This window comes from Nelumbo lutea, chromosome 3 (assembly GCF_056320005.1).
Source record: "Nelumbo lutea isolate HS-2025 chromosome 3, American lotus-T2T, whole genome shotgun sequence".
Classification (NCBI taxonomy): Eukaryota; Viridiplantae; Streptophyta; class Magnoliopsida; order Proteales; family Nelumbonaceae; genus Nelumbo; species Nelumbo lutea.
In genome coordinates, this window is record NC_142686.1 from 98,143,661 (window position 1) to 98,158,002 (window position 14,342).

Below are 14,342 nucleotides of genomic sequence, written 5' to 3' on the forward strand. Positions count from 1 at the left end.
GAAAGGGAAAAAGAGCAACAAGGAAGTGAGGAAGAGGATAGGTGGGAAAGCAATGTTTTTCTTGATGCCAATGATGCTTTTAGATTTGGAGGTCATTTAAGCTGTTTTGGTTGAATAGAAGGGAGTAGAATTAGTCTGTGGAAGGCTGGGGTTTGGAAGGGGGCTTCTCTGTGTGTGGTTCTTTCTGGTTGTGAAAGGAATTGGTTTGGATTAGAATGTTGAAGTTTTCAGTGTTTGTGCTCATAGGCCGGAATAACTCTTTCTCGTCCTAAGGTTTTTGTTGGTTTCTTTGTTGCTTAGTCTCTCGGACTATGCCTCGGATGCAAAGTTCAAAGTATCAACATGTATTGACCAATAGGTATCATGCCGATGGTTTCCTGATACGCCCTTACAGGGGTTGTATTGGGTCAAACCATGATTTAGAGGGTGGTCGGGACTTAAACCGATCCCTTTGAACCAGTTTTGAAAAGAAATAATAAATAAAACAAAAAAAAAGCATTGATACAGGCCGATACACTCTATCAGTGTATCGGCCTGTGTCGATACTTTGAACTCTGCTCCGATGTTCCCTTGTATCTCCTTTTTTTCATTTTTAACAAAAATTTCCTTTATTTGTCAAAAGAAATGGTATTAGGCTAAACCCAACCCTCTCCAACCCACATATTGTTGAAATACATGTGAAATTATGTATTAGGTGTTGAATTTAATATTTTAAAATTTACGTGAAGGATAATTGACCCCATATATCTATATATATATATATATATGCTTTAATCAAATAAGTGGAAATTTTGATGCTTGTTCATGTTATTTTACCTGTTTATTGCTTATATATAATAAGAAATAATAGGAAACTAGACGTGGGTTCTAGACCCAACCTTCTCCACCCTTAAATGCCGAGAGAGTAGGGTTTGATATTTTCATGTGTAGGGAAGGTTTGGATTTTAAAAGTCCAAACAACTACAGGTTTTGAGGAGGATATAGATTAGGAGGTCTAGATAGATAGATAAGGTCTAAAATTTACAAAACTCTCTCCGAACCCACCCCATTGCCATTCCAACTCTTCCCAAACAGAGCCTAAATACCGATAGAGTTTGACGTATTGAGTTTTGGAACAACACACTTTATAAATTTTCTTAGTGCGTTCATGGGTCGGTATAAGCCCGTCTACCTCTTAAGGGTTAAAAAATAATAATAATAATAAAATTAGAGGAAGAATCAAAATATGATGAAGAGAGATATCCCACTAAGAAGTTGAAGAAAATCAACTAGACTATTGTTAAATTAAAAAGGATGGACGAAAATGTCTTAAAAAGATAGACTCACCACTACATCCCACTTTTTGGAAAAGACTCTAAAGCATTGAGAAACAAGCTTCCACTTCTTGTATTGAAGTTGGATGGAGCTACTGTTGTTTGCCCCAATACTTCTCCCCCAAGTAAACATGAAACTCACCCACATAGAACAATAGAAAGAAGACAAGCAATATATATATATATATAAGCCTATAACCAGAGAATCTGATCGATGGGTACCTAGCTAGGCTCAAACAATACTGTCCGATCATGATGATGATGAGGCATATGTTCATGAAAGTGGGCAAATGTCAAGTTCATTGAACCCCACAAATCATATTAATACAACCACCATCTTGTGAAAACCGAATAGGAATTCCTGTGTCATTTTGCAAGTACTAACGAGCCCGTACATGTTGGCCACAAGTGAGAAGTCAGGGCTCAGCGTTTGATGGGTCTCAGACCAGGCACTCGTCAACTTGGACAAGAGATGTGATATGTTGAAAGATGCTGGGTATGCTTAGGTGGAGGACCTTTTCTTCTAAAGCCCACTAAATGTAGGACACTAGGACCCTTCAATAGTCCAGTTTGGGATTTGGACCACTGAGGTTATGTGAATCCACCAATCTTGCTTGTAGTAGTAGTTAGAAAGTATTTATTGATCTTGGCCTCTTGCCATGTGACAAAGAAACACTCTTCTTGGCATGGGTCCGATACACTGGCAAGAGTATAAAGCTTATAAAGCTGATATGGACTGCACATTCAAGTTATATATGGCAGATATCACTTCACCTGATGAGCAAGTTGAAAGGGATCATAAATATAACCATGCATAGAATGTTTAAGCTTTGTATAAGATATTCAGCCAAATGCAAAATGCAGTCGACTACATGAATCCTATTTCACCATTCCATTCTATTCAGTGTCATGTTCATTGTAAAATAATGAAACCTTAAATCATTTTCTTTACTATTTCAAGGTATGTCCTTTTCGACATCTCTCTAATTCTTTTAGCCTTTTTACTTGCAATAGTTATCTTCATTTTCTATGTATGAACAAACTTATTATTATTATTCTCACAAAGTTTAAATAATGATAATGATGATAATAATAATGATAATAATGATAATGATAATGCCAAACATTTATGATGCATATTCACATATCAGCCAGTAAAAAAAGTAACCATGAATGGAGGGATGGGGTGACTGCAATGAGTACTCGCTAGAACAAAAAATAAAAAAACTACCAAGAATAAGGAAAGGTGGATTGAATTTAGTAAGCTTTTCTCTTTTCAACTTCCTATAACCAATCAAATACTCCCCACCATTGTGTACCTTATCAGACATGGACCAGACAAACTTTTTTTTTTCTTCTGGTTATTGGGTCACTAGTTAAATGGTTCAATTGTCCGATTCCTGATCCTAACAGTCCGACTGTCCGATCCATCGCGAATCTGTCAACACTGTTTAGAATATGAGATCATATTATTTACTGCATCCTCTGTGCTTCTCCATGAGATGAAGGACATGTGGATCTTCACTGGTGAGGCCACAGTAAAGATGGGTCATGCCCCACGAGGCAGATCAGACCCGAAATTCAAGACCCACGTCTCTATTCATCTCATGAAGCAAACAGGTGAGCCCAGACGGAGGAACTGTTGTTCAGATCCATTTACCCACAAACCTGACATTTTCCGGCCCGATTTGTGGGGTATAGGTCCATTGGAGGGGTCCCACAAGATGGGCCCAAAATCAAAATATGATACCGTCTGCATATGTTGGTTGTCATTATTCAGAAGCTGGGGAAATTTTAATGTTAGAATTGTTGGAAAGCTCACGAAGCAATGAATATATGAGGGGTGGTACAAGGTCATTGATTTTGTGGGTCCTCCATTAGGTGGAACGCGTTCACAGATGGCAGGTGATGGCTGCTCCCAAGCCGTAACAACTGTGTCGGCAGAACTGAAGACAGTCCCATTTTTGTACACACCACCAGTACCAATTATTTGGTGGGTGAGGTCTGAATCTGTTGAAACCCTTTAAATTAGGTTCTAAAATGGGCTGGGCTTGGTTGGGTTTAGGTGTCATAACACTAGCCCAACCCAAACCAGGTTGTTGAATACTTGAATCCTTGAACTTAATCCGACCCAGAATTTGGGAGTATTTATTTGAGAAATATAAGTGTTTATTCTAATAAGCGATTATAAGCACCAGTAAACATAATAAATATATATGTGTATTTATACGTAATAATATCTCCAAGACAAAATTATTTATAATTTATGGACAATTTTTGAATAGTTATAAGTGAATAATTCCTTAATTGTTATAAGTGGACAGTTTTTGGAGTGAGAATAAAGGACATATATGCTCTTTATATGCCCGCTATATGCTAGTTAGATAAGGAGTAAAATTATCTAATGAAAAGTCCAGAAATTGGGGCTATTCACTCTTTTATTAGTAGTATAGGTAGATTTGTTGAAAGAGCGCTTATTTCAAACAGGGGTAGTATAGTTATTCAACAGGGTAGGTCTGGGCTGGATCGGGGACCCGATCTTGAACCAAAAGCATATAAACCCGGTCCAACCTGGACTTTGAATGTTTGTAAGTTTTAAGCCTATAAAACCCTATTATTACCTGAGTTTATCAGGTCTGACCCGGTAAGCTGAATATGTTTGACAAGCCTTTGGTATTTTTGAAAGAAAAAAAAAATGCTAATTGGTTTGCTCTCTCTCTCTCTTCAAAATTTCTTATATATCCCCTAAAAATGATAACTAAACCATGGGAAACATATAGAAAATGTTGGGGAGATATTTATGTCAAGTGCTGGTCAGCACGTATAAAACCAGTCCTGACCCTATTATAAATTTGTAACCTCAACTTAAAAAAGTAGACCAAGAACCAACTCTATTGATAATCAGGAAATTGAACCAGACCCGGGTCGAGGATCGGTCCGGGTGAGGAAAAATAAAAATGAAAGGAGGGACAAATTTAAATGAATTTGTATAAATATTGTTAGCTACAAGCACATGAGGAACCACGTATTTGTCATTTCGTTGAAGTAGGTAACAATAGAGCCATGACTTCAAGTATGCCCTACCAACCACAATCTGCACCAGCCAACCCGGTATTAAAAAAACCATTTATTTGGCCAAGTAACCTGTCAACCCCAATTGATGGATGTTTAGTAAACCCTAAACCACATCTTTACTGAACTGTTTTTATCTTAAAAAGGTGCAGAATTAAGCTCAAACATGCCCAGATTATGATATTCTCACTAATAAATAAGAGCCATTGAATATTGTTTGTTTGTTGGTCAGATGGATTTAGGCACATTAGCCTCCACTCTTGTCTATGCCTTTCTGTTTGGCACAATCGTTTGCCTGAGGCTATGGCTGATGAAGTCATTGCAGAGCAAGGGAAGGCTGCCTCCAGGCCCACCAAGGTGGCCTATCTTTGGCAACCTTCTTCAATTGGGCCCCCTCCCACACAGGGACCTTGCTTCCTTCTGTGACAAGTATGGACCATTGGTCTATCTTCGACTTGGGAGTGTTGATGCTATCACCACGAATGACCTCGAGATCATCCGTGAAATACTTCTCCGACAGGATGAATGAAGTATTTGCTTCTCGACCTCGAATGTTAGCGGCAGTAAACCTAGCTTATGGATGTGGTGAAGTAGCATTGGTTCCATTAGGGCCACAGTGGAAGAGAATGAGGAGAATATGCATGGAGCACCTACTGAGCATCAAGCGGCTCGAGTCATTTGCGGATCATCGTGCTCGCGAAGCTCACCATCGGTCTCAAACCGGGAAGCCCGTTAACTTGAGACAATGTGACAAGAATGTTGCTAGGGAAACAATATTTTAGCATTGAGTCAGCCGGTCCTCAGGAAGCAATGGAGTTCATGCATATCACTCATGAACTGTTTTGGCTTCTAGGGTGATTACTTGTCCATATGGAGTTGGCTTGACCCTTTTGGGTGTGAGAAGAAGACGAGGGAAGTGGAGAAGAAAGGAGAGGATGATGACAGGGAGGTGGACTTTGTTGATATCTAGTTGTCTTTGCCTGGTGAACAAGGGAAGGAGCACTTGGAAGATGCTGAGATTAAAGCTCTAATTCAGGTAAGACTCTCACAAACTATCACTATTTCTTCACATTGTCCCTGAGGCCCATTTCAACTGGGAGTTGGGCTGTTTTGGTCCATCATGGCCCATCAGCTAATTAATGAAGGGGAATCTATGTATGGGCCATGGCAGAGGTGATCAAGCATCCAGAAGTCCTTGGCAAGGTCCAGGAAGAACTAGACTCGGTTGTCGCCCCAAATTGCATGGTTTCTGAGTCTGATCTGGCCCATCTCAACTACTTGAGGTGCATTGTTCGTGAAACCTTCCGAATGCACCCAGCTGGGCCCTTTCTCATTCCACATGAATCAATTCGTCCCACAAAGATCAATGGCTATGGCATTCCTGCCAAGACTCGAGTCTTCATCAACACTCATGCTCTTGGACTTGGACGGAACACCCGAATTTGGAATGATATCGAAGAATTCCGACCGGAAAGGCATTTGTCGGCCGGCAGATGGAAGCCGAGGAGTCGATCTCAAGTCATGGAATTGACTTGAAGATTTTGCCATTCAGTGGTGGCAAGAGGAAGTGCCCTGGGGCTCACCTTCGTCCTCATGGCTATTCCATTGCTTCGACTGGATTCCGCCGGAGAGATTGAAAGCAGAAGACATTGATACAACTGAAGTGTATGGGATGACCATGCCCAAGGCCAAGCCCTTGATGGCTATAGCCAGGCCACGCTTGGACTGCTGAGTGAGAATAATCTTAATGGCTAGTTTGAATAAAATAATTTTAGTTATTGTTAGTTTGGGAACTTCATGGAATCCAAACAAAGCCTAGCCTTGTGGGATTCAAGAAATGAAATTATAAACATATTGGCACAATCAATTTATTTTATACTATAAAGTTATGCATAGAAAACTGAAACTATATTGGGCTTTCTTTAGTGCTCTGGCCCATTTAAATTTTGAAAAAATTCTCAACCCAAAAGATTTAATTTATCTGTCATGGGCTGCAAAAGCATGGATAGGCCTACGCCTCCCACTTAGAGGCTAGATAAATTTTAGGGTATTTTAATTCAAAATAAATAAATAAATATATATATATATATATATATATTAAGAAATAATTCATGTTTTTTAATTACAAATCAAATATCACTTAAACTTATTATTCAAATAAATGGAATTTTTATGTGCTGACCCAAGAAACCATGGATGGTGGAGAAGGTGCCGTATTCAATACGGGTCATCATGCAACGTGGAGAAGGTGCCGATGCTTCTTTCTATCCTTACTTAAAAACTTATCTCCTTGCGGTTAAAATGGAGCCCAGATTTCCTACTCCGTTAAATGCCCCTACGCCGATGCTTCTTTCTATCATTACTTAAAAACTTATCTCCTTCTTGCGGTTAAAATGGAGCCCAGATTACCAGTCAGCCCAGATCAGAATTGCCCAGATCAGAATTTTCTAGGCCCAAAATACAGGGGAAATGCATCCTGACCGTGAATTGATGCCAAATTCACGGGCAGGATATGGTTTATAGGGGGAGAGGGCTAGCTTCCGGTGCAACGCGCAATTAAGCCGCGTACGTAAAAGAGTACCGTTGAAGCCTATATATATATATATATATATATGATCTCTTTTCCTCCTGAGATCAGATCATCGTCTCAAGGCTAACTGCCAAAGCAACCGCAACCGACAGTTAGATAATTTACCACTACCAGTCTTCAGCAGTCTCTCTCTGGTACTTGTTCCGATTTGCTTTCTGTCACCTCCTCCGGATCCGGCAATGGTCACCATGGTTGCACCGGCTGTGCGATGTGCTCTAGACGCTGCGGAAGAAAGGTTCAAAGCCCAGGACGTAGAAGGCGCGATCAAGCACGCCAACGCCGCCAAACAGCTTCACCCCCATCCGGAGGCCATCGATCAGTTGCTCGCTGCTTACAACGTCCATCTGGTTGCTACAAAGAAGAGGAAAAGAAACGGCGACATGGATTTGTACGCGCTTCTCAACATCGCCGATTCTGCATCTGCGGACACCGAGACCATCAAGAGGCAATACAAGAGGATGTCTCTCATGGTTCACCCGGACAAGAACAGCTCTGTTGCTGCTGAGGGCGCCTTCAAGCTTATCTATGAAGCGTGGAGCGTCTTATCCCAACCCACCAAGAGGCGCAAGTACGATCTTCGATCGGGTACCTACGCCCATGCACGTTCAACTCCATCTGCAGCGGCTGAGGCTTCTGGTTCTAGTTTTCCGACGACGACGAGTGCAGCTTTCACGGCAGAGATCAAGCCGTGCCCTTGTTGCAGTAAGCCAGTGAGTCATGAAAAGGCCAACAACGGTTTCTTCTCTATTGTGTGCCGGGATTGTGGTTTTAGGTTCAAGTACGTGAGTTCAGAATTCTACGAGTGGAGTACCAGCAAGCGCAAGCCTGTGACATTCTCTTTCACCACGGATGAAGGAAAAGAGATCAAGATTCGAACTTTCTGATGATACTTATTGGATGTTCACTCATTCTTTCATTTTTTCTTTCCTTGATAAAATGTACTCTGTTGATCATCATTTTCTCAAAAACAAATAAGCGATTATATTTTGTCAATTTTCAAGCTTTCATCTTTATCATCAGTGCATTTATGTAAGGTCTGAATTTGTAATGCTCTATTAATTCGGACTGGAAATGCCATCAAACGCGCGAAATGAAGCCTCTACTTTAGGCTTTGTTAGTTTTTAATGGGCTGATGAGTGCAAATTTTAGTTTACTTTGTCTTTCAGGTTTTACTTTATTTTGTTTGTTTGGGAGTGCTTCATATTCATTGCTACTTTTACATGAGATAGTATCAAGTTAGTGGAAAGTGGTGTAAATTTTGCATCAGCTAGGGGTTCTAAACCATTGGTTCCATTTGTTTCTAGTGTAAAAATCTAAACCAGATATGAAAAATGTGCATCCATCTCAGATTTGCTCCCACAAAATTTTGCGTCACTATTTTTACATCCTAAAATGATGTGAAATTAATATTGCATCCTAAAATGATGCAAAATTTGCACCACCTTCTTACTTCTATCATATAAAATGGTGACCACATTGTTTTACTTCCCACTATTTACTCCTACCACATAAACAATGTTCTTTTTATCAAAAAAAAAAAACTTTTATTTTAGTGGGAAAACATCAGTCTACTTCTCCCGAACAAAGAAAACAAAATAGAATCTCAAACAGAAGTAAACCAGATTTTGCATTTAGCTCATTTGCACTCCCATCCATTTGAATCAGTGCAAATTTTGCACTCAATTAAATAGAGCCAATGTTATAAAGAAATCAATGCAAATCAGAGCATGGCAGATTGTCCAAATTTGTATATTATAACCGCAAACCAACAGAGCCTAACTAATAAGAGGACCTTGTCTTGTTAGCAAGTTTGTATATTATATACATTCAAACGACTGAAGGAGAGTCGTGTAGATCTCCTTTGCCGGCAGGTTCTCCAAATTTAGAGACACGTAGAGAGATAAATTGGACAATTCAAACTGTTGAAAAACCAAGGTCCTATTGAGTTCATCGTGCATCAAATCAAAAATAAATATGAAAAAACACATAAAAGTAGATTACTTCTCAAAATAAATATAAACAAAACACATAAAATAGATTGTTTCTCAAAATAAATATTAAAAATAAACACATTCTTGATTATGTATGTGTTATTTGTGTTCAAAATTGAAACAAAAAATCAGGTTAATTAATATTATTATCTATAAACGGTATAACTTCTAAGGGAAATTCTTGATCGGTACCCTGAACTTTAGGGGTTGTGTCAAGTCAGTCCCTGAACTTCAAAATGTGTTTATGCGATACCCTTAATCCATATTAGTGCCTTTCAAAAGCCTCCTTTCAATGCTAGGTCTAACAACTATATATGTGCTCCAAGCTCTCAATATCACGGTCAAGCTGGCTGTTATGACAAGGAAAATCAGATGGATCTCTTAGAAATTTCTAATCCATTTTTTTGTACATACAAACCAAATGTGGATGGTGCTAGTCAGGTGAACCCGGGTGACAGTGGTGATGGTGGATGGGTCTCTGGAGGTTTTAGGTTTGCTTTCTACAATTTCTATGGCCTTGCTACCTCCATGTAAGCTGAGTTTTTAGTTCTTGACGGGCTCAACTTCTGTCTCCAACATGGATCACTAAGAGCTGGAGAGTGACAATGAAGTGCTGGTTGGCATCATTAATAAGACAACATCTCACCCATGATCGATTCCCTATACTTTAAGAAAGTTGAGCTCTTTGTAATATGAGGTATTCTATTTTTCATTCTTAAGAGAAAGTAACAGGTGTGAAGATTACCTTGCAAATGTTGGTATGGATTTAAAAAGTAATGCATTTTCGTTCTACTGGGCTTAGGGCAAGGTGGGCTATGTCGTATGTCGTCCCTTATTAATAAAACTTCAAAGGTAACTGCCCCTCCACTTGGAGTAAAATTTGTGTTAAAAATTGATTTAAAATTGGATATGGCTTTGAATAGATCGGATTGGTGATCACTCATATAATTGGGATAAAGCATTGATGATGATGATGATGATGTGCCCAATAGGCCCTTATAAGTGAAGAAATTTTGAACCATGCTAGAAAGTAGGATCCAAGTCTAGGGATGTGACCTATGTATGGGTCTGACCCGAACTTAACCCAGACCCAAATCCTTACAGCCACACCCGTAATCAGACTATAATTGACATTTCCTTTTGTACCCTGCTTGGAGCGCATGCGCAACCAAAAAATTGCCCAAAAGTCCCTTCCAAACGACTATTACCACTTCATTTTTCGGGGATCCTGCAATGATTCAATGAAGACTAACCGGTAGAAGAAAGAGCTCTTGAGGCATCTTGACAGCTAAAAAGGCCATAGAAAACCCATGAAAGAAAAAGGCATCCAACCACTCTCCCACGATAACCAATTCATCGATGGCTCTTGATCCTCTCTGCATTCCCTGATCCAAGTCACTCCCCATCCCTATAGATGACAAGAAAACCGAGTACTTTTTCCCATATTAACTCACCAAAGAAATCCTTAAAATGCATAAATTGTTCTTCTTATACATCATCAGCTTAAATGAACAACAATCACAGTATTTCAATTATATGTATACAAACTGTAGTTCTCAGCCCGGAAAATTCAAAGGGAGAGCCAACAATTGAACAAATGTTCCACTTACTCAACAGAGGACCATTTGTTTAAAGCAATATGCCTGACATCTACTTAAATCGCCACCATGCAGGAAAAAAAAGCTAAAAAAAAAAAACTCTCTTGATGTAATTTCCAACCGTAACAGTTGGACTTCATTCATCCATTTCTAGATTCACACGAACGGCTGCTCGGATTATAAGGATCTTTCTTCCATATTGCCTCAAGGTTCTGGAAGCACTTCAGTGGTCTAACCTGTACATAATACAAGAATATACAGAAGCTTAACGATCATCATACGTTATAGTCCTATCAACCCGCAGTCCATAGGCATGATAATCTCCATCAAACTATGCACCACGTCATAACTCAGCCAATTTTCCAACCATACACTTTTACAAACTGTTTAAAAGTAAGGAAGCCAGTGATTTGTGGATTACATGCAAGGCATGACACAATCTACTAATTGCAAGAGTCCAGAATGATGAGCATGGGTATTCTTTGCAAAGTGCTAGGCAATACTCTTCCATTATTACACCATTACTATCATATACACAAATGGAGAATGATCACTTTTTCTTTCTCAATTTTAGTGCATCAAATATATTACAGACCTTCCAACGCCTTTTGTGAGAAAGATGGTTATTAATCTCATCCAGCCTGCCAATTATTGTTTTGAATGTTGGTCTCTGTGATGGCTTCTCACTCCAGCATTCCTCGATTAACCTATGAAAAGCATAATAACATAGCTTCAGCAATTAAAATTGCCCTGTCATGCTACATGCTACCTAATATGAGGCGCTAAACATGAGAAAAGAACTAAAGCACTCAATAGTATTAACAAACGAGACCAAGATGAATTGAACAGCAAGCATTTGGATTATTAGATACAAAGAACCTCCTTTACCTGAATGAGAGAAAATAGCAATGATATCTTTAAGACAGATGCCTTGCTCATGATACTAAGGGAATATAACTAGCAAAAAGTTTACCTTAAAGAGAAAAATCCTCATACAAACATTATTCATCAATTTTCCTTTCAAGGACCAATCCCATTTAAGCATTAGCTTAAATCATAGATGTTGTAAAAGTTATATTACAGGCATGAGCAACCCTTCTTTCGTCTCTTCTGATCCCCCCCCCCCCAAATTAGTGCCTGAGCTTATCATTGTCTATTTTGGTTTTTAATGTACTTTATGTTAAACACTCCTCATATTTCCATAAAGAACAGAGATAATATTTGCACTCTGTTCAAATATTCCAAATATTCAATGGATGTTAAAACTGACACCATTGAAATACTTACTCTTTTAATCCATGCGGATAATGTTTTGCTGGAGCTCTAAAAGGTGGGCGTTCTTTTGCAACATATGATTTAGGAACTTCATCTTCATATTTTTCTGAAAAAGGTGGGCGACCTTCTATCATCTATAAAGTAGAGAACATAAGAGAAATTATTAGTTTGGTGCATAGCAATATAGCATACAGAGAGTTGTGTTCAAGACATGGAACTTCATAACTTATTCAATGTTGTAACAATAAAAATGTGAACATAGCAGTAGATTAAAATTTATGAAGATTAGTAGTTTTTACAATAATTTGTTGTGAGAAACAAAGCAAATAAGATTTAACTAATTGAACACTTGGGCTTTTCTTCATCTTGTGTCTGGGCTTTTTTTTTTTCCTTTTTGTTGGGATGAGAGGTCACCAGATAGAAATACAAGTATGGAATTCGATGACCAACAGAATATGAGTGATGGAACCCAACATAATTACCAATCATAACAACATTGCAAAGAGTCAATGTTCTGGGTCCTTTAGAAGTTTCAAATTAAAAGTCACTAGAAGAATGATTATCCACAACAATTCTCATGGGGCTCATTTTGATGGTTTTATCATGATAGGTATTTGGCATTTAGTAACAGTTTGAGGTTGTCTCCCGGATACACAAGATCGAAGGGCCCACAGATAGGAAAATGCTTGACTTTAACAGCTTCAGTTTCTAGTGCAGTTAGTTTTACCCAAGGATTTAATCATTTAAATATGGGAAAATCTATGATGTGGAAAAGATATGGTATCAGAAGAGCTTTGACCAATCAAAATCCACCCATGAATTTTGATAAATATCACCTGATTGGCTACTACGTTTATGATAGTGGTTGATTGGTAATATCATATCCTTTCCATATCATAGTGGAACCCTTGAAAAATAAAAAATTGAGGTTGGATTGATTTGACCCTAAATTGCCCAACGTGCCATACATCTATGTATTGAATCAACTCTTAAACCATTGGGCCAACTCGATTCTTGTGTTAATAAATGAAATGAAACAACTTTTATTAAATATAGTATCTACATGTAATCCAAATAAATAATACAATTTATGTTTAATAATTCCAACTAAAAACTAAAAAGAGTAATATTCAAATTAATATTTTATAAACTAATGGAATAAATAATCTATCAAATCCACATTAAAATCAAAAGATGAGATTAATCACAAGAAATTTATGCAAATAAATTATTAATAATAGAATAATTATTTTAGTACTTAAAATTAATATATATATATATATATATATATATTTTTTTTTTTAAAAGGTTGTTTATGTATGCTTTATGTCACTATTAGCACCGTATGGATTAAGTCCATGTGCTCTCTTATCCTCCAAACTGCTGCCCAGTTGGGTATCCTTGTATGGCGTGGGACCCAAACATTGATCTACACATCATTCACATGGGTTCAGCCCAGCCTCTGTTACAAGGCCTGGCCGAATTCATTGTAGGAAATAGTGAACCCCTGAGTCCATCACCATGGGCTCTTAATGGGCCCAACATTTACACTAAATGGTCCCCGGGTCAAGCCACCTTATAAAAACCCAAGGACTGTGGGCAGATGCAAGATTAGCCCATCAGGTATTACCCTCAATGGTCTTACAGTTAACCTCTCAGCCCATAATGATCAAACACTGCCCGACAAGAGAGGACCTCTCCCTCAGCTGCATGGAACAGTGTTGCACTCTCTACTCACATGGATCCTGGGAATTAAAACCTTTTGCAAACAATTTGAAACCATAATATATATACATATATGTATATATATATATATATATATATATATATATATGTATATCTCTATATAAATATATTTTGCAAAACAAATTTCAACGGTTGAAATCGGTTGCTGGCAACTTTGGTTTCCATTAGAGAGAGTGCATCCCCGATCATTCACTTTGTCCGAAAAAGGGGCTGATCCTGTCACTATGATCACCCACTCAGGTGAATTCTCGGACTGTCCCAACATACCCAGGTTTTGACCCCCTCTAAGGATCTCACTGATTGGCATATCAAAGACAGCCCAATCCAACACCTAGTGCAGTATCATAATCGATTCTAGGGGTAAGGTGTAACGTTCTAGTTTTTCCCATCTATCTCCAAGGTCCAGGGCAATACTGGAATTCTGGTCCAATTCAGGGTTTCAAGAAAACCCACACTGCATGTACCTCGGGTCTCACCCTGGCAGCTGAGACAAGCCACCCCAACCAACTTGGCAGCACATCAGTGTCAGCCTTGACAGGATAAATCTCCCCAGATCTATCCAACGGCTATGAAGATTCTAAACTAACACGAGTCTCATATGTGTCCAGTTTAAAGGTATTACACAGAAACACACCATAATAACATGAATCAAATATGTACTTTATTCATTTACATTAAATGTCATAAGGTACATCATTCTGATTGGAGCTAAGGACATACACTGTCTAACACTCAATGCATTGCACTTTATAACAAA

The 14,342-nt window shown here is 38.5% G+C and overlaps 1 protein-coding gene and 1 pseudogene across 2 annotated transcripts in view; one reads left to right on the forward strand and one right to left on the reverse strand.

Annotated features, from left to right (window-relative positions):
• The first annotated feature begins 4,617 nt into the window (after positions 1-4,617).
• Positions 4,618-6,117, forward strand: LOC148867086 (cytochrome P450 703A2 pseudogene; annotated as a pseudogene).
• Positions 6,118-10,400: 4,283 nt separating this feature from the next.
• Positions 10,401-14,342, reverse strand: part of LOC148867087 (serine/threonine-protein kinase 12-like) — a 31,330-nt gene continuing 27,388 nt past the window's right edge. For both annotated transcript variants that reach the window (XM_088978443.1, XM_088978442.1), the window contains exons 10-12: positions 11,852-11,973; positions 11,160-11,271; positions 10,401-10,800 (exon numbers count right to left, since the gene is read on the reverse strand). In XM_088978443.1, coding sequence (XP_088834569.1) covers positions 10,705-10,800; positions 11,160-11,271; positions 11,852-11,973 — 330 coding nt within the window. In that variant the 3' untranslated portion in view covers positions 10,401-10,704. The remainder of the gene's footprint in view (positions 10,801-11,159; positions 11,272-11,851; positions 11,974-14,342) is intronic.